Source organism: Medicago sativa, chromosome 7, assembly GCF_051527215.1.
Source record: "Medicago sativa cultivar Bolivia chromosome 7, Bolivia_mono, whole genome shotgun sequence".
NCBI lineage: Eukaryota > Viridiplantae > Streptophyta > Magnoliopsida > Fabales > Fabaceae > Medicago > Medicago sativa.
In genome coordinates this window covers 27952027-27977493 of record NC_140755.1, presented here as the reverse complement: position 1 = coordinate 27977493, position 25467 = coordinate 27952027, and the positions used below count along the sequence as shown (strand labels likewise).

Here is a 25467-nt window from a genome sequence, read left to right as displayed (position 1 = left end):
GGTGAGGGGCTAAGGGAAACCGGTCTTTAGAAATTAAGGTGTAAACCATGAAATTAGAAGTTAAAGTCTCGACTAGTGAAGGATGCGTTATTATGATGAACCAATAATCCCAAGGCTCTTTTATTTTATTATTGTTATTTTCTTATACATAAAAATCCAAACTTTATTTTCAAAACTCTCATCTAATCGTTATTTAAAGTTAATTAAATTCATAACTCCCTAGCGGAACGATACTCTCTTAATACTATTACTTCGATAGACCGTGCACTTGCGGTTTGGCCTATCAGTGGTCAATTGTTGTTGAGTACATATATACAAGTATTGGTGATGTTGAGGTGATTTTTTTGTGTGAACATATGCATTGTAGTCGAGTCATATGTTCATGCATTCATGACTGATGGTGGTGGATTTTACATCCAATTGAGGTGATTATGATGTTTTTGTTGCATCGAAGGTGACGACCTTGAGGTGATATGGTACCACATGCATCTAGATAAGTCTAGAGCCATTGCATACATTGTTGGTGAATTGAAATGCATTTGAGTTGTACATGATGATTGAATTTGTTAATTGATAATTGACATGGTGGAAATGGTGATATGTGTATGATATACTTGTTGTTGTGAACTTGGAATGATATGAATGTTGTGATTACTTATGAGTATATGTATAATTTGTTATTCATCATTCTTGAATATATCTTTCATTTCCAATGTTCTTGTTAATCTTATATGGATTATGATGATGTAATGCTAACCCTTAGTGGTTTACCACGTACCTTTCCGTATGGACGGGTAGATGGAGTGCAGGATGCTTAGACTGTTTGCTTGATGTTGCAGAGGAGCGGAGTTCCTCTTTTCTTTATGTGCAAGTGTCTAGATTAGGGCTCTGATATAGGATAGTACTTGCATGTTGGATTTTGTGTTGACTATGTAGTTGTTGTTGAGACATTGATGTATCTGAGAGATGTTTTTATTGTCATGAGATTTGGAGATGTTATTCACATGATTATATATGTTCCGCTGCTATGTTTATGAGACTTGACAATTTATACATATATGTCTTGCTTTTCTTTGATGACGTAGCATCTATTTCTAGAATATATTTATATATTCGCGTGTTTTACCGCTTATTAGAAGAAGGGTGTTACACTAGGTACGTTTAGTATGGGTATTACATTTGGTATCAGAGCAGGTCGATTCAGACCGTGCCTTGGGTCATTAAGTTACAACAAAGGTAGTGGGACCATTGGGTTTCGGGTAAAAGTTCTAGTTGTTGTTGTTTGTTGAGCCTGATCAACTCAATTTAGCATTCAACGATTAGAACGGATGCCTGAGAGCTGAATAGGACCCAGGAGGAACGAAGTATGTGATGATGAAGCACTGGAGAGTGTGAACTCAGAAGTTTGATCGTGCCAAAAGGTGGCCGGTGAACTAATCAAGTAGAGGTGTGAATCCTCCGGGAATATAAGGTCATGTTAAGAAGGAACGTTCCGACAATGTCGGGTAAGATGTTAGTGATACTTCGTGTACCCGTGAGTGAAGAAGTTGGATATATATATATATATATATATATATATATATATATATATATATATATATATATATATATATATCTAAGCATGACCGAAAGTTTCTGTAAGAGTTGTTGTTGGAACGGGTTTATGATATTCTGGAATGTCAGAACAAGGCTACATGATAGTGAAAAGTCGACATATGTTGACGGAGTCAGCGGGCTCTCAGGAATAACATTATATGAATGAAGTTAAGGACATGTATGTTCGAAAAGTTGCGTAAGTGGCAACGTAAGGAGGTAAGCTATTCGTAGTGGTTGAAGTTTTGGACTTGTATGCTCAGAGTAGACAAGGACCTCGTGTAAGTGAAAGTTTCATGTTATAAGGATTAAGGCATTGATTTCTGACGTGCCAAAAATTGTATCAAAAAGGGTTGATGTTGTCGTGCATATGTTATAGAATATTTCATGATGCTAGGAAAGAATGATGTGTATTGGATACTTGAGAATAAAAATTTCATGTAAAAAATGTTTTCTGAAAAATAGAGTTGGAGAAGCTCACCAATAGCAAACTTGGGATGGAACTTTCCGTTTTTACAAAACCTATCAGTTCGTTTCTATGGTCTGCAATGACTATTGGGGAGATGACTTCACAATAATCTTTTATGTGACGAAAATCTTTTATAACATTAAGTAACGAATGCATATCATATCCTAAGATTTCCAAGGAAAAAGGCATGGGCAACCATCAATGAAATCGATACGGTTTAAGGTAGCTTTGAAAGTTAATGTGTCAAGAGTCAAGAAAGAGCTCAGATCAAGAGTTTGGAAGTTCCGGTATTGATATGGAAGTCATAGATGTGAAGGTAAGAAGTAAGAAGTTAAAGCGGTGCAAAGTTATGAGAAATCACAAGGTTCTAGGATTTTGTAAAATTTTGACGTATCTCTCGAACCTATGTTTTGCTTAATAGACTTGCTAAGACTCGATATGATGTTGATTTATAAAGTCTAAAGGATTTTAGAGAGATTTACGCATATGGGTGATTGAAGTTGACATTTTGAAAATTCACAAGAGATTTTCTAGGAACCGGTTTGCTACGACACTCGTAGAGCGGGCTAGACTTATTAAAGTCTAGGTTTGATGGCACGTATGTGTTATCAACTCGTTCTATGATTTTAAAGCAACGAACGGGGCCTAAACTCAATATATATATATATATATATATATATATATATATATATATATATATATATAGTAGAAAATCATCAACGTCAATGACCCGTGCACTAGTTTACAAAGTTTTCTTTAAAAGAAAAATCAACGAGCAAGCATTGGTATGATTAAGCAAAATATAGTATGCGAGAATGCAAAGGTACAAGGTTAGATGTTCAAGAAAGGTATGTTCAAGTGCTAGATAAGTTTGTCAAAGGAATTTGAGTTTGCTTGGAAACAAGTTTAAGTATGATATGCATACCTCAGCAGGTAAACCCAACCAGCAAGAACGTAAGGTTTATTCCCAAGTAAAGTATTATGAGCATACGATAAGTTAACATGAGTTTTGATCTTACAAGGCAGTGGTAAAGACAAGTGTAAGGTTGTGATGTTGGTTGCAACATGGAAGATCTTGAGAACAGTTCAAGAAGTTAGTATTCAAGTGGTAAGCAGGAATGTGTAGTCTAAATCGCTCTAACGGATTAGAGTAATGGTTTAAACCAACCGGTGGGAATCAGAGTAGAACCACGAAAGTTAATCGGTAATCAAGGAACATGGGATTTTGGTATGTATGGATCTTCGTGAAGAATGTACGGTTGGTAACACAAGTTTATCAAGAAGCATCATAAGACGAGCGAGGAGTCTTCGATGTGACAAGTAAGAATGGATGCTTATACAATCAGTGTAGGCTAAGGTAAAAGTATAGAGGATGTATCTCCACTTAGGTAAGATGTGAAAGGCTAGAGTCGCCATTTATGAATTTGTCAGGATGCATGAATAATGATATTGGGAAAACATGTAAGATTCAGAAGGTTTCCTTTCGTGACACAAGCAAAGATCCAAGCATCAAGATGATGACCGGTATTCGGAAAAGGTAGTAACGTTCCAGCAATAACTGGATAAGATGATTTGAAGATTTAAGATTAGTGTTCCTGAAGAAGAGGAACAAGTTAACGTCAAGAGGTCCAATGATTTTCTATGGTTATGATAAGTGGTAATGCGTATAAGTATATCGGTTAAGGAGGGAAGAATCCACTTACGAAGTTAAGCATGTTATCACGAAAGGAGATGCAACTCTTGAAATGAACTTCATACCTTTGTATGCAATACTTGTTGAGTGAAAACGATACTTGTTAAGATATGTTAAAGCATGATTTATAACTTTTAAAGTTAAGATTGGTATCAAGGAACTTGAGAACGATGCTTATTTTTAACATGAAACTTTTCATTGTCGAAACTGAGGAGGTACGTCGCAAGCAAGTAAGTTCACATAAGACGAGCTGTGAAACCTTTTTCAAAATATAACGACTCGTCTTGTGGTTATGTAGTACCATTACAGACTCAATTTTGAAATGATAATTTTTTTAGCCAAGTGTTTATTCGTTCCAAGAACCCGTATACCAATGTTTAAGAAATTCCTTTAAACAAGATGCTAGAACACGTATCGTTATCATTTAACAAGAAGTGGCACTTGAAAGTATGCACACGTTATGGAAACAACAATGTCCGTATGATATCAATATCATACGGGATACACGGATTCGTGGTTAAGAGTGCTCAATGCAAGTGCAATTGGACTTAGTAGAAAGTTTCAAGAGTAAGTGAACCTCAACACAGGTTACTAGATTGTTAGATGAATCGGCATTGCTGATTTTACATCTTCATGACAAAATTCGGGTGCAATGAGATCTCAATGAGACCGGAAGATTTTCTAAGGCTCTGAAAAGAGGTAAGAGATTCGTGGAATCGTCTATATGAGTAATGAAAGTAAGAGGCATGTGTCTCAAGGTACAGTAAGATTATGTATTCATGATAAGATGTATGTATGAAAGATGTTTTAATGTTGCAAGTAAGCACTGCAGCGCAAACCTAATTTCCGGTCGGATTCCAGTTAAAAGGCAAATCCTGAGTGTTCAAGTTTAAGATAAACTACTTTTATGAATGGTTTATGTTAAGCGGGTAAGATACGAGTCCGAGACAATAAGTCTATGTGTAGCAAGGAAAGTTCCAAATCATGATATACTAAGATAACTCTAAATTTTGAGTGATATTAAGATCAGGAAGGCTATGTTCAGTTGCATGTGGGTTAAGAAACAAGATGAGAAAATTAAACGATGAACTTCTTGATAATGTACGATTAAAATATGTATGGCTTAAACCAAAGATGGTAAGTTTTTGTCATGATGTTTGGTAGGCGATCTCTAAATTTCGAGGACGAAATTTCTTTAAGGGGGGTAGAATGTAATATCTCGCCTGTCAGTATCGGTATATTACCCGTTGATCGTGCCAGAGGAATTAAATTCATGGAAAGTAAGTTAAGGGATAATATTTTATGAGATGTCAGCTTTATACGGAAAAGTATCAGTGTCGGATTTAACACGTTTAAGGCAAGGGTAATTTGGTAATTACATGTGAAATAGATATTTATGTGGGTTTGGTCCCAAAATATCTTATTATCCCTATCCTTTTCTCTCTCTAAATTGGGAAGCAACTCTCTCTTCCTTCTCTCTACTCTCCATCGCCCTTCTCTCTTCTTCACCACCAATCTTCCCAAGTTTTTCCCTTCTCTTCCATGATGAGATTTCACCTTACCCTCTCATGTTATCACAAGTTTGTGCAAGCCAGCTTTAGGTTGAATCTCTTCTTTTCTCTCATGAAGTTCATCCCATCTTTCCTTCTTGAAAGAAGAATTCTTCCAAGATTGTTTATGAGTGAACCAACAAGGATTGTTAACAACTTAGCAAGCAAGAACAATTATGACTTTGGTTTTGAAGCTTTGAGGTTATTTTGGAGTTAGGGTTTGAAGAGGTGATTTGAGGGTGATGTTTGAAGCATGGTCTTGGGCATGATAAGGTGTCTACATGAATAAGAGTTAAAGAGGGAAAAGATTTGAAGTTGGAATCAAGAATTAGGGTTTCAAGAAAAGCAAGAAGCAAAAGTTAGGGTTTGTTGGTTAGTAAGTTCAAAGATGGTTCAAGTGATGATTTCTTCATGGATATGGAACAAGGTATCTTAGTTTGCAAGAAAGGATAACAAGATGGTATGTTTTGATCAAAGGATTGCAAGTGGGACAAAAGCTAGAGTTTTGGCTTGTTGAGCTTGGAACTTGGAGCTGTCACAAGAACTTGATTAGGTGAGTTCCATAGATAGTTTTCCCACCCTTGGGATCATGATTATATCTTGTAAGATTAATATGAAAACTATGAAAAGTCTAGGGTTATGTAAATTGATAGTTACCCCATTTGTGTGCCATGCTTGCTTGACTTGGGAATACTTGCTAAGTTCATGTTTTACAGGTTTCTAATGATCCTGAGGGTCATATTACACTTGGAGATGCTTGGTTTGAGGTTTTTAAGTCAAAAATATCAATTTTGAGGTTGCTGGACTGTCACAACTCGCCACGATGAGCAAATAGATCGCTAGGCAAGCTAGAAGGCAGAACAGGGGGTCCTGCTCGGCCCCAACTCGCCATGGCGAGTAAGAGCTTGCCTCCCACACAAATCACTCGCCTAGGCGAGCAACATAGTGGGAAAACCCATTGTTTTGTTCGCCTCAGGTCGTTTCGGCGTTTCGAGGGTGGTTTTTCTGGTGCATTCTTTTAATAAGATAAACCCCTCAATCCAAGATCCTAAATATTAATCTTTGAAAGAAAACTTCCTTATAAATTAAGCAAGTATTTGGCAAGTATAGTAAAGCATGGTAAATGAGAGATAATACGATAAGAATCGGGTAGCAAGATATTCCTTAAGCAAAGGGAAAGAATTAGAGTCTCGACGTAGTTGTCGAGAACTAGCATGTTAGCAAGAATCCCTAGAATGATAAGACGCGAAGTGTAATCTCTTCGCACATGATCAAGAATGGCATAGCAGGCATGATAAGTCGTGGTTTGATTAGTTAATCTCCCCACCATGATTAAGAATGTACATGAACAAGTTTAACTTTCATGAACGACAAGACCATGACAAGTATAATGTAGGTGGCATGTCTCTTGCTATCCACACCAGGGGGATACAAGGGGTTCTCATAATGAGAACGATTCAAGCCGTAAGGGACCCGCATGTCACCGAGTAAACAAGACGTAGGTGCTCGTGTCTCTTGTTATCCACATTAGGGGGATACGGGAGGTTCTCGACTCAAGGGGAACGGTTCAAGCCGTAAGGGACCCGCACGACACCGAGGGAGTCCGATGTACGTACATCAGTCATGTAAGGGATTGTTCTCGGGGTTACTCCACCCGGGGCTCTCCGTAAAATGAATCAAGATAATGATTGTTTGTTCAACGCTAACTTAATGAATGAACTTATGTACGACCATGCATGTTATGAATATGTTTATGATTATGTAAGAATGATTCCATGCACGATTATGTTTAAGAACAAGAGCACTAGATGCTATAAGTCAAGTTCAAGTCATGTATAGAACAAGTAAAGAACATGATACTGATGACGATCTTAGGTTTCCCCTAATCGTCCGGTTTAGATTCGTGTCATGACATGTTATGCTCAGGCCTCGATACGTAGAGCGTACTCTTGGCGATGCGGTCCTAGATTTTTCCCCTCGGCCGCCATGACACGTATAGAAGTGAAGCCTATAACAAGTAAGATGAGCCTATGACGGGTCTAGCATGCACTACCGTCTGGGAAGCATGACCACACACGTATAATCAACCGCCAGGTTGTATTGTAGACACGTGGTGACCGTAGGTTTTCCCTGAAGTTACCTATAGCCTAGGATTTAGGGGAACTCACTGAGACATTATGTCTCATCCCAATCCTTATTTGTTTCAGATATCAGGTTGGATGGCAAGCTAGTAGCCGGATGGATATTTTAGCAAGAGCTCGTTCGTACCCTCAGCATGGAGAATATGGATATCAAGGATGCATTTATCTTATTTTAGACAAGTTGTGTTGTATTGATAATGTACGAACGCTTCTTTATTGTATATATATTCATTCGAAGTTTTTATGTTGTAATTTTTTAATGTATCCAATACTAAAGATAGCGTTCATGCTAAACTTCCTAGGTACGTTTAGTATGGGTGTTACAATTCCACCAACTTGTAATGTCTTCAGAGGCCTCTAGAATCTTCATTCATATTTTTCATCTCTTTACGAGGTGTCTTTCTTTGCTGAATTACATGATTTTTTCGATAAAAACACCTATGTACCAAAACAACATGGGTACTAGTGAAACTGTTTTTTTTTTTTTTTTTAAAGAAACCAAATTTTGGCTCTTGATTTTTTATTTAATTTTTTGTGTAGACCAATTTTTATGGTTTATCTAAATTTTTCATTCTTTTTCTTTTCTTTTTGATGACCATGTTTTACTAGTACATCACCCAAAACTTAAAATGTTGTTAATTGCAAAAAGCAACCCCAAACTTAGTTTCAAATCCTACCAAGTTATAAAAAAATTCTATCTAACTCCAAAGATGTAAAATATATGACATTATAGGTTCAAAATTTGTGACATGATTTTCTACTTAGTAACAATAAAGAAATATTACATGGGGTTCAAAGGAGTTTAGCAAAGGATAATAATAATAATAATAATAATAATAATAATAATAATAATAATAATAATAATAATAATAATAAACTCTAATAATAATAATAATAAGGGTTCCCTAAAAAAATAAGGGTGGATTGAAAAGGCTCAAGATAACGGAGCACAAGTCCTGGCAAAAAATATTCAAACATGGGAACAACATATAAAAAGAATTATAATAGAAAAGTGTAATATATTTAACTGAAAGTCTCACTGGTTATGTTATATGGTAAAAAGATGGTGATTATGCACTAGTTAACACACCTGGGGCGCTTGGCAACACACCCAAGGCGTGCTAGTGTCGTCCTTTGGCGTGTTTTCGTCTATTTCTTGGTCTTTTTGAGTGTTTTCTTTCTTAAAACTTGTAATAGATTTTGTCCAATTTGTAATGTCTTCATAGATCTTTTGATTCATCATCCATTTTCTTCTCAATTCCTCATGAGGTACTTTGCTTTGCCGATTTGCTGATTTTGCATTCAATTACATCAAAAACACTTAAGAACTGCTTGGTTCAGGAAAATTAGAATTACATGACTCAACATGAAAATATTACAAAATGCCACGAAAATAATAGGAAATTGTTTTAAAACTCCTCTAAATTGGGTCAAAACTTAACTAAAATGACTGAAAAATATGCTAAAAATAACGTAAGATTGGGATGCCATCACAACTTGAAACTTAAATTGTTATTTGTCCTTAGTAACAAAGAAAAATAAATTTTAAACTTTGCATATTTTTAAAGGAAAACATACCATTTCGAATAAGTTGCTCATATCAATTTCTTGTCTCATTTATAGGCTTGACTAACTTACCACTTTCATGCAAACATGGCAAAAGATAGTTCATACTCTCAGCCACACTTTTTTTCAAGATACACATATGTATCTCCTAAAGTCAGTAGAGCTGGTCTCGAGATTTTCCCACTCCAGTTGTCGCATGAATGTACCTTGCTATAAATTTGAAACAATTCTAAACAGACATTCAAGATCATAGTATATACTCACTTTGAGGTCTTTTAGGATTGCAATGTGACTTAGGTTTATGTGGGATTAATTTGGGAAAACATGCTAATAAAACAACTTGGAGTTATATTTTCAACCTAGTGATCCCTACTAAACATTGAAGTATTACAAACTTTCCTTCCATATACCAAAACAAGTTGGGTCTAATTAGTAGAACTTTTTATCTTTTTCTTTTTCTATTTTTTTAAGAGATCAAAATTATTTGATGTTTTTAGCTCTTGATTTTTTCCTTTTTTATCTATATTGTTTTTTGTGTAGACCCATATTTTGATATGATTTACCTACATTTTTTTCATTGATTTTATTTTGATAAATAATTTCTACTAGTACCCCAACTCAAACTTAAAATGTTGATAATTTTAAAGAGCAACCCTAAACTTAGTTTCAAATCATACCAAGTTATTAAAATTATTCTATCTAACTCGAAGAGAAATCAAATAATCCCTCCGTCTCTAAATAGTAGTCGTTTTAGGTTTGTGCACGATTATTAAGGAAATGATTAATTGTGTTGATTTTGATGGTAAAATTAGTACTCCCTCCGTCTCACAATTATTGTCTCTTTACCATTTTTTCTTTTTCTCAAAATAATTGTCACTTTATAATACCAATGCACTATTTATTACTTTTTTCCACTATTATACCCTTATTTATTGAATTTCATCCAACTTAACTACTCCACTAACTACAATTAATAAGGGTGTTTTAGTAAATGTTACTAATTTTACCATTGAAATCAACACAATTAATCATTTCCTTAATAACCGTGCACAAACCTTAAACGACTAATATTGTGAGACGGAGGGAGTATCATTTACTAAAACACCTTATTAATTGTAGTTAGTGGTGTAATTATGTTGGATAAAATTCAATAAATAAGGGTATAATAAAGGAAAAAAATAATAAATGCTGCATTGATATTCTAAAGTGACAATTATTTTGAGAAAAAGAAAAAATGGTAAAGAGACGGAGGGAGTAGATGACATTTTAGACATTAAATTATTAAAATTATTCTATATATATAACTTCATTAAAAATGCTTATGGACCATTTAACAATGAGGTTGTAGGTTCACAAGTGTTTATAGCATTATACGTGATTACTAACACACAATTTTTTTCTTATTGTGTTTGAATTCAATTCTAATTTTACAAATAAATATTTCATAAATAGTATTATAAATCCACCGAACAATCATTTTTTTTTTTTAGAGAAAAAATCAATTTTGTTTCAAATCAAGATTGCAAATAATAGAAATATGAACTTTAATTTTAAAAACGATGAAAACATTAAACGTTTATATAAACACTTTTTGATCGAATTTGATGATATTTATAATAAAGATGCAAATATTTTATGATTTAAAAATTCAATTTGTAAAAAAAAAAAAAAAAACTTAATTGATTGAGATTAATATGTTAATCAAAATTCAACATTTGATTTATTAATCGGTTATGATTTCAAAGCAACTGTCAAATTTCTAAACTCTCCCCAACAATTGGCCCCTCTCTCCTAACACCTCCACAACCGAACCACCACCGTCTATCTATGCCTATGCTAATGGCTACCTCTATTAATCCACCAATCACCTTTCACTTCCTCAAACCACCACTTTCTTCTTTTCCCTCACTTTCTCGCTCTCCTCAATCGTATTGTAGCTTCTTCAACTCCTCAACCACTCGCTGCAGTTACTCTTCTCTAGAAGTATGTGTTTTCTCTTCTCCAATAACCGTTTCAAGTTTTCGTTGATTTTGATATCTGAAATGCATATTTTACACATTTTTTATGGATTTAGTACAGATTTTGTGATTCTTAGTGGATTAACAGTTTCAAGTATTAGTTGAATTTTTGAAACGCAATTTTTACTCATTTTTTATGGATTTAGTAGCGATTTTGAGTTTCTTTGTTCAGTTACAGTTTCATGAATTCGTGGAATTTGAATTTGATTTTTATTATACGGAATGCAATTGGAGGAATGAAAGTATGTAGTAGTGAAATTGTGATTATAGAGTTGAATTTGAGTTGAATGTATGTAGTAATGTATGTAATATGAATTTGATTTATATTTGCATAATTAGGGATTATAGAGTTGAAATTGAAGGAATGTGTGTGAAATTGTGATTATATTGTTGAATTTGAGTAGAATGTATGTAGTATAAATTTGATTTAGTAGTATATTTGCATGATTAGGGATTATAGAGTTGAAAATTGAAATTGGAGGAATGTGTATGTAGTAATGAAATTGTCATGTTTTTTGATTTAGGTTAGAGATGTTAGCTATCAACCACCAGGGACTGAGCTTAAGCTTCTCAATTCAGTTAATTTTTCACTTCCAGAGAAAAGGTATTATTTATTCGTGTTTAATTAAATTCAATTATGTATCATTAATTTTTAGGGATTTTTAGGTATTTATTACTTATGACCTATGTATGACATCAACACTACCACATGTGTTTACATCGAATTACGTCATTTTTTCAAATTATTATCGGCATTAACGTGTCCGGTATCCGTACTTCAGAGCTTGTAAGTAATAACTATTGTTTGAAAAACTGAACTGAACGGTTAAACAGTGAAGTTTATTCATTTGAGCGGTTAAATCGCAGTTTTGGGTGTTTGGACATAATTCAATTAGATACTTGAAATGATTTAAGAAAATGGAATGATTGAAATCAAATGTGTAGGAGTCGGATAACAGCTCGATAACGATACAAGACATGATGACTGACACACTGAGACGCCTTCACTCTTAAGTGCCAGTTCTATTAGCTTGTTTTTGTCCAAATTTCATCAAATTGAATTATGAATCAATTTGGGACATTTTGGTATTTGTTACTTCAGATTTGTTTTATTTGATTATTTGACCGGTTTGATCGCAGTTTTGTCCTGGTTTAAAATAGTTGAATCATGACTCTGAGGTCTCAACTCTTGCCGATTTGGTTTTTAAAATATTTCTTAGAACGGATCCTCAATATGAATTTTCCTACAAATTTTTGTATGCCAATTTATCCTCATTTCTTTAAATATTTCGAGGGTAGTCGAAGTTACTGTTAAGGGGATTGGGAGAATCTTAATGTTTGTTACTTCCAGTTGTATCTCCTTGTTGTCTCTCTTAAAATCAATTTAACTACTATCCTTTCGAATCCGGTTAACACATATACATGCTCGATGTTTTACATTTTTGGTAAAAGACAAAGGATTTTGTATACGTGTAGTAGCTCATATCTGGTTAACACATACACAGTTTGGGTCTAATTTTCGGACAGAGCGGAAGTGGAAAAACAACTCTCTTGCAGGTCATCCATCTTTTTTACTTTTTAGTGATTCTTCTTTAATTAACATTCCTGTTGTTTACATGTTTGGTTAATTATTGTCACTCCTACCTATGGTCTCTTTTCGTTTTAAATAGCTTCTTGCAGGAATAAACAAACCAACATCTGGATCTATTCACATCCAAAAATACGGCGATGATGGGAGTCCAAGTCAATCTTCTGAACCCTTGGTGCCGGAAAGGGTCGGTATTGTCTTCCAGTTTCCAGAGAGGTATGAATATAAACTAATCATATATAGTAAGAGATTTTTTTACAATGTAACTTGTATTTTTGTTTTAATCTTATGTTGCAAATATTGAGCTATAATGTTATATGCATCACTACGTTCTTTCAATTTCGCTGTTGGAACCCCTATAAATTTATTGTTACTCAACGAAGAATAGACATAGAAAAGGTCACAAGGGACCAACGTTTCAGGCTTACCACCTTCTATAATCAATTGTTCTTTTAATGCTGAGAATGTATTGCATCATTGTCTGACATGAAATTTTAGTAAGAGCATTATACAGATTATTTGTTTCTGACACTTGCAACACAATACTTTTGTAGGATTAGAGATAAGTTTTTCATCGGTCATTAGTTTCAGTGTTTTACTTGAATCTGAAGGATAATTCTGTTGATCTTAACGTTCAAATATTCTTGGAAATCTACCCTAAACACTTTTTACAGGTTTCATGATACTAAATTGAATCTTTTTTTATCCATTTGTCAGAGTGGTGTATTGTTTGATTTCCTAACTGTTTCCATTAGCCTTTTGCAATTATTTTCTGAATTGTTTCATTTTTATCTCTAAATCTCTACACATTGGTGTTGCAACCTAGGTATTTTGTTGCTGATACTGTACTTGATGAAGTCACTTTTGGGTGGCCAAGACAAAAGGGTAATGATCAATTAAGGGAGAATCTTGCTCTAGGGCTCCAGAGGGCTATTCACTGGGTAGTTATACCTTTTGACATCACACACACACACACACACACACACACACACACACACAATCTGTTCTTATGTTTCATATATAATTCCATTTGTTTTTCATAACTATAGGTTGGATTAAGTGGGATATCATTGGATAAGAATCCTCACTCTCTCAGTGGCGGTTACAAACGTCGCCTTGCCTTGGCAATACAATTAGTAAGTTTATTTTTTATAAAGAAAATTATAAACAAAATGCAGCCATACCCGCTTGGTTTTGCTTCATGTTTTCACCTGATTGGCTCCTGTCAGATGTTTTAGTTGTCAGTCAACCAAGCGACAATTGGATTAATTTTTATTTTTTTAAAATTTTCAGGTGCAAATCCCCGATTTATTAATATTGGATGAGCCTCTTGCCGGACTTGGTAAACAACTGCAACCTGTGCTTTTAATTTAATTCTGCATTACTACGAGTCATTGAACTAAATTAACCTCTGGATTTCTTCCCTTTAAAATGTATTCAACTTGTTCTAACTAAAATCAAGCTTTTATTAATTATCTCCACTTTTTATCTAACACCCATAACATCAACTGTATGTCATTAGAAAATTTCCAAGCATTTGAAAGACCCTGCTTCTCTTTCATTTTATATTCTAACTATCATGTTCAATTACGTTTACATATTCCTTCCCCACATTTGGATTGTTATATAATTACTGTTTCTGCTCAGGTTATCAATAGCATTTTTATCTTGGTACCATGTTGCAAAGCATATTTGCCTCACTTATTGTGCCCTCAGTTGTGCTAATTTTCGCTGAAATTTCCTGATGTTTTAGGCCTCACTTGTGAACAAGTATAAATATGCTTTGCAAACAGTGATTACTCTGCTGTTCACTCCTATCTGTGTATATTTCTTTTATGTTTTTTTTGTTTATTTTGTGAGTTTGTGGTGTGTATTGAGTCTTTAGATTTCTCAATGTTCACCTTTCCTATCCTATGAAATCATGGCATCATCCACATAAACACGATGTACAACTCCAGAAAGCACCTCGGTATAATCTGCAATACGATGCCCATTCAGCTGTAATAGTTTAGGCATCAATCGCTCTACCTTTTGGGATTGATGACTACTATTCTTCTACAAATTTCCTTGAGGACTCTGCCTTGTTTATCCTTTTGCTTTGGCTTTATTATTTTACAAAAGAGGTCTAAGAGACATAATGTGAGGGAAGGCTACAATAGAGTAGAGTCAAAGTGGAAACAGTGGAATTGATGATAACATCAAGTATTTCCAAGAGGGACTTGGAGCCAGTTGATCTAAGGCTAATGACAATGTTAATAGTTATTTTAATTTGAAGAATGTGAATATAATTTCATTTAGGAAATACCTTTTTTTTTTTTTTAAATAAAGTACAGTGTATTCTTTTTAAAGCTGTATCTAATACCACTTTCCCTCTGGCCAGATTGGAAAGCACGTGCAGATGTTGTGAAGCTTTTAAAGCATCTAAAAAAAGAATTAACGGTGCTTGTTGTCAGCCATGACTTGAGGTTGTTTCAATTTTCTCTAGTAATTTTAGATCATATAATTTTTAATCATATCATTGTTCAATTTTTATTATATACTTCCTTTATCACCAAGACCAAATAAAATTCTAGCATAGTGGCATTAAATGTTTTACACCCATTTATATAGGCAACATATGAATTTCTAGTAAATATAGAAATGATATTAAAGTAATTTTTGCAATTTATACACCTTAAAATTTGTGATTTTTCCTTATCATTAGGACAAAAAAAAAAAAAACACCAAATCTTTTTTTATAAATGACATCGAAGGGAGTATTATATTTGTTTGAGTGTTTCTTTTGCTTTAATTTTTTATCCATTCACTTCAATTAGAAATTCTTCTAACTTTAATTGTCACAAAGAAATTGAATTAATTTCATTTAAATAATTATGTTACAAAGAAATTGAATTAATTTTATTTAAATAATTATTTTGATATATTAATGGATAACTACTGTAGAATTTATATGGTTTTTGATAGTAACCCTTTGTTAGTGGTTTACTTAGGCTAATCAGGCAGATAGTTGAGTCCGTTAGAAAATATAAATAAATCAGACATTTTGCCTATAAATAGGAAAAGGAGTTGTGATATAGAGGGAAGCAATTGGTGGGATAGAGTTGTCTTCAATATCTTGGGGTTTGTTCATTCACACGATAGAAGCATTATGGCCTCATATGATCCATGCAGCTGACTCCACCAAGTGGAAAATGACATGGCTGTTGTTATGTACGATTAGTTCTACATCAAACATGCTTTCCAATCAGCTCCACCAAGTGGAAAATGACATGGCTGTTGTTATGTATGATTAGTTCTACATCAAACATGCTTTCCAATCAGCAATTCATTCAACAATTTGGCATTGATTGTAAGAAAACTGTAACTATTAAATTGATATGAACTCAAAACAGCTAAGGGTTTTTGGTGGCGGTATAGGCTTTTTACATGTGTTGTAGCTAGGAGATCGTAAGATTAATCCTTATACATTGATTCTAACTTTGAAGCAGAACATGTTCTCCCATTACTCAATTCCTCTTTTAATTGTAAAAGAAATTTTGGTTTCTCTTTTTATATATTGTAGTACTTTGTGAATCGCTACTTTTCCTTATGGAGCTTCGTATGTGCATTTCAGAGAGTTTGCAAGTCTAGTTGATCATTCATGGAGGATGGAAATGGGTGGCAATCTTAGACAGGAGTTTCTACCATTATAATTTATATTTATTGCCTTGATAATCAAGATAGAATGCTTCAAGGTTTGAACCTTAGTCTTCAATTGCATGATGTATTTTCAACAGTATCTTAGATAATTTATACAATAATTTTTTGAAAATAAAAAGGAATGTAACCCTGCGTTAGCAATTGTTAACAGATACAATGCACTCTTTAGCCTAGGCTTGGACATTTGGTCCTTGGACTGGACTAGAGGCTTCTATGACCAAGTGGTTAAGAGTTCAATCCTTCCCACTCTTGTTTGACCTAGTCGTTAGGAGTTCAATCTTTGCCACTCCCATTCACTCATAACTAAATTGCAATTTCAGAATACCCTGGTGGGCATGGGCCAATGCTTTACCCACACTTCAGGCCAAAGTGAAGCGGGTAATTTTAGAGATATAGTTAAATATATTGTGATAGGCAGTAACCTCCAAGTAGGAGAGTCTGTGTGAGAAGGGATAAAGAAGCAAAAGATCACGGCCTCTAAATTAGTTGGAACTGGGTAACTAAGTGGATTGACTATTACTAACTAAGTAGCAAAAGACATTCTCCTTTGAGTTTGTTCCAGGCAGATTCAAGACCAATGGTTAACTGACCGAACATTTCAGCCCTGACCACAACTGGACGAATCATGTCCATTCTTCTGACAGTTGCACTCTTCGACTGAACAAAACCCATATCTCTACTGTCATTGCTTAACAACTGAATACCTTTACTATTTTAGCTGTCATTACTTATTACCTATACCGCCCTCTTATCAGAGGGTAATTTACATGCCCTCTTAAACCCTAGTCAGGAGAGATTTTTACTGATGACCTGATAACGAATCCTGGGATTTCCTTTGGATGGTCACTAAGGCACGTATTTTGTTGTGAGCTATTTTTCACATTCATCTTAAAAGTTATAATATACATTAAGCTCTCAAGTTTGACTAGAGTGCCTGTATTTACCTCACACGTGATGAAAGAATGACTCTTAAGAATTCACATGAAACTAGTAAAATAACCAAAAGTACATATATAACGGGTTTATTTGGAACTAGATTTAAAGTTCACATGAAAGTAGCTTCCAAATAAGTTTGACTGCAGAGTTCTTACATATTTGGAAGCTTTCATGAAACTCAACAGGTTTACTGAATGCATTATCCATTTACACTCAAAAGTACATGCATATCACAATCACACTATGAAATACTATTCTTGAGAAGTCTCTTATAGAGTCTCAATTTATTAACACTTTCACACAGCATAAGTTGCTACAGCTCCAGCACCAAATCTGCAATACCAACAATTGTAAATTAGTTAAAATACATAAATATATTTCAGTTATAATGCAATGCAAATAATATGATGCTCCATAGTATATTAGTTTGCATTGAAATCGAAAAACCTGCTGGGGATTTAGTTTGAAATTTGTCGTATACTACATATTAATATACGAAAACATAGAATGACACTGATGGAATATATTTATCAAATTTTTGTGCTTGAATAATTAGATTCTAGAGATATATAGTACTTACACTCGGCATCTGTTTTGATCCAGTGCTCATTGTTCCCAGTCGAACCACTGCAACATAAGTCATCTTGCGGTGGATTCCAGTTGATCTCACAGTGTTCATCAAAGCACTCACGAGGAAGATTTTTAATCTTACCTTTGGGGGATTTAGCAACACTTTTTGCATATATGGTGTCTTCAGGATAGACTTTTCTGTTAAACTTGCGTAGAACCTGCATACCCAGATGAATAACCGAATAACTTATTATGATTGTTTCGTGTGTTCAAGATGAAATATTGAAATTGTGGTTTGATTTTGAGAGCTAAACCTATTCAAAACGATGGGTGTCTTTGCACACCTAATGATATTTGGCACATTAACTTTTTAACATAGTTACATTTTATGGAAAGCCATACTAGAATCCCTTCATTTAATGGTCTGTAAGGATGCTTTACAATTTTTAAATGTTAATATGGTGATTTTCTTTTATTCTCCTCTATCTGAAGTGTTTTACTTTATTCTTGATGATAACAAGCTCCCATTAAATTCATGTCTGTCTTATTGATAATTCTTACATTTCCGTATTACTTTTTTCGTTATATTTGATAGGGAAATGTCAGTGATTAATATGTCAGCAGTAGGGATCAAATGCTGGACCTCCTTTAGCATTCTAACTCATACCACTGTGGGGGGGGGGGGGTTGACATATGTATACTCCCTCTAAATTGTCAATTGCATTAACATGGTGAAAAGAGCGAGAGAATGAGTCCTAGTTTTTTATGATAATTTTAAAAAATAATACAAATTGAATGTTACTAGCTAAATTAACCAACCTTCTTTCTTGTGAATTATTTAACAGGGTCTTACATGAAGGAAGGGACAGAGTATTGTTAAATAAGTAATAGAAAATTTAGTAATAGTGACCAACCTTACTGAGTTTTTTATTGGTTGTAGTGGAATCAGCAATATTCTCGGAGGTGTTGCAGCTTTTTGAGGAAATGTGGACCATTTTCAACATCTTTTTCATAATATGCATCGGTGACTTTTGTGCGTGCTTGATTTGTGTGTCTTTTACTCCTGTCTCTATACAGTCTTCATTTGCTGTCTTTGTCCTTTGAAATAGCTCAGCAAGTGATGCCCTCTCTTTCCTCACTTGTACTTTTTCTGGTATTTCGAACGACGACCCCAATAAATATCCTTGCAGTGGACATGCATCCTTGTTTCCACAATCTTCATCTTTCGATCCATCTGTTTGCTTTCCGCTAATTGCGATGTTGCTAAGACTAAGACGGCTGTTTCTTCCTGATGATTTATTGAAACTTTCTTCTTCAGTCTCAAGAAATTTCTCAAGCTCGTAACTTATGAGCTTCAGTTCATTCTCTGTCACGTCTGCATCTTTCATAGGTATGTTTTCTGAAGGCGTGGCAAATGTTGGCGTTGCTGGCTCATTGATAACTGCCTCTGCACCAAGTGTTCCAATTGTCAGAAAGCCTTCAAAGAGCTCGGAGACGACTCCAGATGTTTCTTGTGATTTATCTTCTTCAGTGCACCAAGATGTTTGACTTTGCTGATGGTGTGACTTTAAGAAACAGAGTTGGTTAATGGAACTGAAACTTTGCTTTGTCTGAGAGTATTGGCTGTCAAGTGTAAGACAAGCGCAAGGATTTCCTGAAATTGGAGTTCCAAAAGAAATTACCAAGTTGTGGAAATTATATGAAGATAGACATCACATGACCTGGTAAAACATATTTATTTCTTGCTTCTGCTATCCTTGAATCTTAGAAATAGTAATACAGAACGTGGAAGAAAACAACAAGGATTATTATTTGATAGTGAAATGTGAATTAGTGGTCTTGAGAATGATATAAGTTCAATGGTTCATCTGTATTACTGTTAAAGATTTTAATCAACATGAAATGGGATGCGGATGGTTCAAGAACAATAGTTGTCCTCAATCCTTATCTATTTGGAAAGTATGATATGCAAAACACTTTAATTTACTCTAGCTAGAGATGTGGAACATCGAGGGTTTTTAGTTAGATTCTTGGTCATGGTCATAGATAACGGTGCATTCGTGCAACTCAGAGAAACCAATGTAATACATATTTTGGTATGTTGATGGACAGTGACCAGTCATCAGTGTGACAATTTAATTGTTTCATGGTGTATTTGATGATTCTCCCTCCATTCCATATCCTTGGTAGTTTAAGTTTTTTGCACACATAGAAATAAATCATTTTAGTTATATCTCAAGTGTACAATTAGAAAATAACGATTAATATCTTGAGTTTCGAAAACACCCATTGTTTTGAAACTCAAATAAAATGATAAAACTACCAACGATTTTGAATGGAGGGAGTAGCTATTAGCTTTCACCAAATGCATTAGAGAACATTTGCAATGCAAACCTCCCTTTCCACTTTTACTTTCATCCATGAAGAAAACAATAGAAAAATTTAAGCAAATGAGAGTTAAGAACAGTAAAAACAGCTGAATACCAAGCTTGACATCCTTGAATGTATCATTATCATTCTGCCGCAGTTTTCGATGAACCCATTGAAACAACTGCAATAAGTATAGACATGAGTTAAGATTAAAGTCTGGAAGAATTTTTTCATTCTAAATTGGTTGAGATTAGACATACCTTCATTTTGACTCTTTTCTTAATTTGTTAACCTAGGTTTCTCACACTTATAAATAAGAATGGAAAAAGGTCTCCAGGATTTGGTGGTTATGATTGATAAAGTGAAAAGGCACAATGAGTTGGAAGTTGGTATATGCAAGGGTCTAAGATAGATGTCTGTATGGAGAAAAACAATTAGATAGATACAACAATGTGGTTGGCCATTCTATTCAAAATCTAATCATGGGGGTAAATTGAGTTTGTTATGTGTGCCAACTAGTTTCTTTTTGTCTATATTTTTGTCTCTGTATGAACTTTAATGGAGTTAGATAACACACGTAAGTAAATCCATAACCTTTGATCCAAGGCAGGTTAAAGTGCATTCAGATGATAAAGCTCTGAGTTTTGTAAGATAAAGATGTTGTAAATTTCAATTTCTAAAACATTTTCACTGCTGAGCAGATAAATATACATCTATTGGATGTTTTTTGACCAGCCATCAATTGAATGTTAACCTACAAATTTACCTGATAACATAATATATTATTACTCATTAGAGATCTTAGAAGCAACTATGAAATCCATTAACTTGACATACGGCATGATTTTGGTGACATTGTATTTTTGAATCTGTTTATTAATTCAGATACTCCAATTCAACTTTGTGCCTGTTGTATACTACTGTACTTTGTGCCTGTTGTTTACCATATTTCTATTTGTATTTTCTGCAAATGATAACTTTTTCCATGTGCGGCTCGTAAATTCAGAAGTCCCAAGGTTTCCACTTTCAAATTGTCCAGACAGTATTGTGTAAACCATGGCACTTAAGACGCATTGAATGTTTTTTTTTTGGTTACAATGTTAAGTTCGAACTACAGTGGTAAATTCATACTTTGTAGGGCTGGGTTTGATCTACAGCGGCTTCTAGTTTACCTCTTTGTAAATTTTCTTTTTTAGATTTCAACTCTGTAATTTGAAGATTTTTTGGTTTTGAAATTATAATTGAAGATATTTTATATATTGAAATTATTAAGAAAATATTGTCACGATGGATATGCCTGAAAGTTTTCTGCAAACATATTAATGTAATAAATTATACTAGCAACTCAGTATCTTATCAGGACAATCTTTAATTGATTGAAAATCATAGGTATCACACAAAATTTACTTGGGGTCTACATGTTTTAGTAGGATTCGCTTGAATTTCAGCCAGTTAAAAAGCTCGTTGAAAAAAAAAAAAAGTGTTCAAGAATGTGTTGATCGCACTCTTTTAATCTAATTTTATATATGATTGTATATGTTCACTATAAATGTGTGCACGCGCGGGCGTGCACGCATGTCCATTCTCACCAATGAGTTTTTGGGTAAAAAAGAGTTTTAATATGAGAGGTGTGGTGGTAAGGTGGTCAAGTGAAGAACCAAACCTTCAACATCAAGATACTAAAATCAAACCTTAATTTTGTATTGTTATAAACTCTGTCTGTGATTCGTGTAGTAATAATTAGCTAAAACTCTTCCTACCTCGGAAGTACTTGCCATGTGCCAGTTGGGACTGAGATTATAGAAGGGATGTTAAGCTTTCACCCGACACTTATGAGTGGTCCTCTTGCACCTTTCGAAATCATTGAGAAGTTCTCTTATTGATTGTACAATTATTCAAGCTTTGAGGATATTTTCCAACCATTTTATTTTTGTAATTATGCCCTCTGGACAACCTTAATTGCCGTAGTTCAATTTGCAGAGATAATATCTTTTGCTGTTCCTGAAAGATCCACACAGTGCCAAGAAAGCGATGAGTTGTTTGATTGGAGCAGGAGAAAAGCAGTTGTAAACATTATTTACTAAGCTTATCTCATTTGTAAAACATACTTCTGTATCATGTACAAAGTTAGGCTAGTATCACACCCCAACACATTCTCTAACACACACTTTCTAATGGATTTTGCTCTTTTCACTTCAAAAATTGCATCCTCACACCCCGAAAATACCAAAATATCCCCAGTTAACTGCCGCTTGCTACCAAAACTTTTTTCAGTGGCGCCGGCAATTAAGTGTTGTTCGCTAAATTGTTGCTGGTTTATTTAGCGAACGACATTTAACTGCCGCTAATGATATTTTGATATTTTTGGAGTGTGAGGCAGCGATTTTTGAAGTGAGATGAGCAAAATCCCTTTCTAACTGGTTGAAATTTAAATGATCCTACAAAATTCATGCGAGAAGAGTGTGTTGATAACACTCTCCATTATTATAGTGAACATATATGGATGTTCATGCGAGAAGAGTGTGTTGATAACACTCTCGATTATTATAGTGAACATATATGGATGTTCTTAACTCTGGATTTTACTATGTCACAATAATTTAAGGAACTTTTAACAACTTTTCACGCGATCAGTGTAACTCTTTTAGAACTTAAAATAGGTTGCCACAAGTTACCCTACATCTAATGTTGTATGTAGAGAAATTAGTATTTTTAAATTTATAGGAACATGTTCTTGTACAACAACAGTTTATACATGTTGCATCTTCTTTGACCTCCCTTCAACAGTGATACTTGTTAAAAATAGGTTCTTACATTGAAAATGTTCATTTTAGTACTTTCTTTGGTTGAATAATTAGTGGAACCGAACAAATAATTGTTGATGCCTATTAGTTTCTGTATAACCATCAAGGAATGCTTATTTATACACATTAAGCTTTTGTTCCTCCATAGATGGCACTTGCAATTGAATGTTAACTCTTTATATTAAGCAAACTTATAGTTGATTAGCTTGTTGAACTAAGAGTCAGAACACTGTTGATTCTAGCTGGACCAGTCCTTGTAGTCAATTTTGTAATCAAACCAATAAATTTGAGGAAAACAGTGCAAAAGACTATTCCCCGTTGCAATCAACCATGAACTGAATTATTATGAGTTGATTTCGATTCCAACTAAATTCGGATTGGTTAATGAAAAGTTGCAGTGCCAGTCGTACTCATGTAAATGAACCGCATGTGTTTGTCATATGCTAACTTGCTTCTCAGAAATAGTCATTGAGATTTTTATTTAGCTTTTGATGCTTGATATTTTTTTCTTACTTAAATTGGTTAAAAGTAGGATATTTTCTACTACCTCCGCCCTAATTATAAGACCCTTTTGAAATTTTTTTTTGTCCCTTTTTATAAGACCTCTTTGCTATTTCCAACTACATTAATTATCTCTTTACATACATGCCCCTATTTATTATACATATTTTTCTTCCCTCAGCAATAAATACTCCCTCCGGTCCTTTTTACAAGAAACAATTGTCTTTTTAGATACATTAGATAAATTATATATTTGGTTTAGATTCTAGTTTAGATGCATAAATTATTCAATGTATCTAAAAAGTAAATTGTTTCTTGTAAATAGGACAGGAGGGAGTAACATGTTGAAAACATAAACCAACTCTCTCTCTTAAAGGATAAAATTGTAAAAACAATAGTAATAACAAACATATTTAATACAAATATCCACTATCTTAATTCCCGTTATTTTTTCAAAAGGGCCCTATAATTAGGGACGGATGTAATATTATATACTCCCTCCGTCCCAAATTATAAGAAGAAAAAAATCACACTTATTAAGAAAACTAAAACATAAGAATTTGGAGTATAGTTTTTTGTGTTTTCTTTGAAAAAAGTTTTATAGGAAGATGTAAAAACAATTTTCATTGGCTATTGGTTATGGAAAAAGTGAAAGAGAGAGAAAATTGAATGTGATTTGCATTTAATTTTATGAGAATAAACAAAAGTTTTTCTTGAAAAAGAGATTTTTTAAAAAAACATGATTAAATAGGATAAAAGTTTGTCTTTTTTTGCTTATATTTTGGGACAAAGAAAATGAGTTTTTTTTGCTTATATTATACTCCCTCCATTCCTTTTTATTTGATGTTTTAGCTCTTAAGTTTTATTTCAAAATATTTGATGTTTTAGAATTGTTGGTATTGTTTGTCCAATTTTACCCTTGTCACAATTAATTACGTTATGACTTTTAATTTATCACAATTGTCAAAAACCGTTCACTTTTTCAATTGTATACTCCCACCATTATTTTTTGGATGAAAAAATTGTATACTCCCACGTTCATTTTTTGGAAGTGTAAGTAATAAATGTATTGAAATTAGAATTGTATACTCCCACCGTTCATTTAAGAAGATTTGGAATTTTGAGAAGAAAAAAGCAAGGAGTAATCATGGCAGCCAAAAAATAAAATAAGGGTATTGTAGTCCAAATCTACAACTATTTTCATTCTTTAATGATTCCTTAATACGTGTGTAATCAGCTAAAACATCAAATAAAAAGGAATGGAGGGAGTAAGACGGAGGGAGTATTATCTACAATCTACTTGATATGTGGAATAAACGAAACCAACAATGTTGAGAATCGAATTTAAGGGACAATAGCCAACACCCCTACCCTAACACACTGTTTAGACAGAGGAAATTTTCCCTAGTTATAGCTTGATGGACTCAATAATTGTAGAGGGATAGACAGGTACCTACGTGTTTGAGACAAACCCCACCAATGAGGTCAGTATTTGTGTCATGACATCCTCATTTGAAGCTAGAAGCCTGATAGATCTAAAGCATAAAAGTTTAATACTTTTAGAGGATTTACTATATCAATGTTTAGTTAGGACAATGCCAAGTCATAGCCATTAAAAATGTGCTAACCAAAACAAACAGAAAGGTTTAATAGTTATGGGCCACTTTGGGGTCAGTGAATGGTACAGGTGAGATCCTTATCAACTCCATACGGTGACCATGTGAATTCCATGGGACTTTTTGGTTAGGCTTGTTAAATCAGTTTTGATCTCATTTAAATTGGATTTAAGTTCCACGTCAGGTAGCTTAACTATTGAAGTTGAATTGAAGTTCTATATTGGCAAAATTTCTAGCTGGTAGGTGTATATACGTGTCTGAACAATCTTATTTTATGAGCATTTGTTAGGGTGAGTATACAAGATTTTCACACTAAGTATGTGTTTTATTGTACAACATCAATCATAACCAAT

General features: G+C 33.9%; 2 protein-coding genes across 14 annotated transcripts; one reads left to right on the top strand and one right to left on the bottom strand.

Moving 5' to 3' along the window:
• Positions 1–10762: 10762 nt before the first annotated feature.
• Positions 10763–22342, top strand: ABCI11 (non-intrinsic ABC protein 14). Of its 8 annotated transcripts, none has more exons than XR_015017704.1 (11): positions 10763–10995; positions 11555–11634; positions 12536–12587; positions 12701–12834; positions 13445–13559; positions 13668–13754; positions 13912–13960; positions 14999–15083; positions 16232–16352; positions 18764–19547; positions 22174–22342. XR_015017704.1 is itself a non-coding variant. In XM_085723327.1 (10 exons), the coding sequence occupies exons 1-9, from the start codon at positions 10840–10842 to the stop codon at positions 16308–16310; spliced, it is 837 nt and encodes a 278-aa protein (XP_085579453.1). In that variant the 5' UTR covers positions 10763–10839; the 3' UTR covers positions 16311–16352; positions 22174–22342. The 8 variants fall into 8 exon arrangements, 6 of the variants coding, with proteins under 6 accessions (XP_085579453.1, XP_085579452.1, XP_085579451.1 ...); XR_015017703.1 differs by lacking the exon at positions 22174–22342 and adding an exon at positions 20490–20899 and having other exon boundaries at positions 18669–19547; XM_085723327.1 differs by lacking the exon at positions 18764–19547.
• LOC146905328 (protein LAZY 1-like) lies at positions 17273–22178 on the bottom strand. 6 transcript variants are annotated; one of them, XM_085723320.1, is made up of 5 exons: positions 21954–22178; positions 20308–20374; positions 18738–19477; positions 17834–18041; positions 17273–17586 (listed from the first exon to the last, which is right to left on the bottom strand). In XM_085723320.1, the coding sequence occupies exons 1-5, from the start codon at positions 21969–21971 to the stop codon at positions 17567–17569; spliced, it is 1053 nt and encodes a 350-aa protein (XP_085579446.1). In that variant the 5' UTR covers positions 21972–22178; the 3' UTR covers positions 17273–17566. The 6 variants fall into 6 exon arrangements, with proteins under 6 accessions (XP_085579446.1, XP_085579445.1, XP_085579447.1 ...); XM_085723319.1 differs by lacking the exon at positions 21954–22178 and adding an exon at positions 20960–21139; XM_085723321.1 differs by lacking the exon at positions 21954–22178 and adding an exon at positions 20454–20586.
• Positions 22343–25467: the final 3125 nt, after the last annotated feature.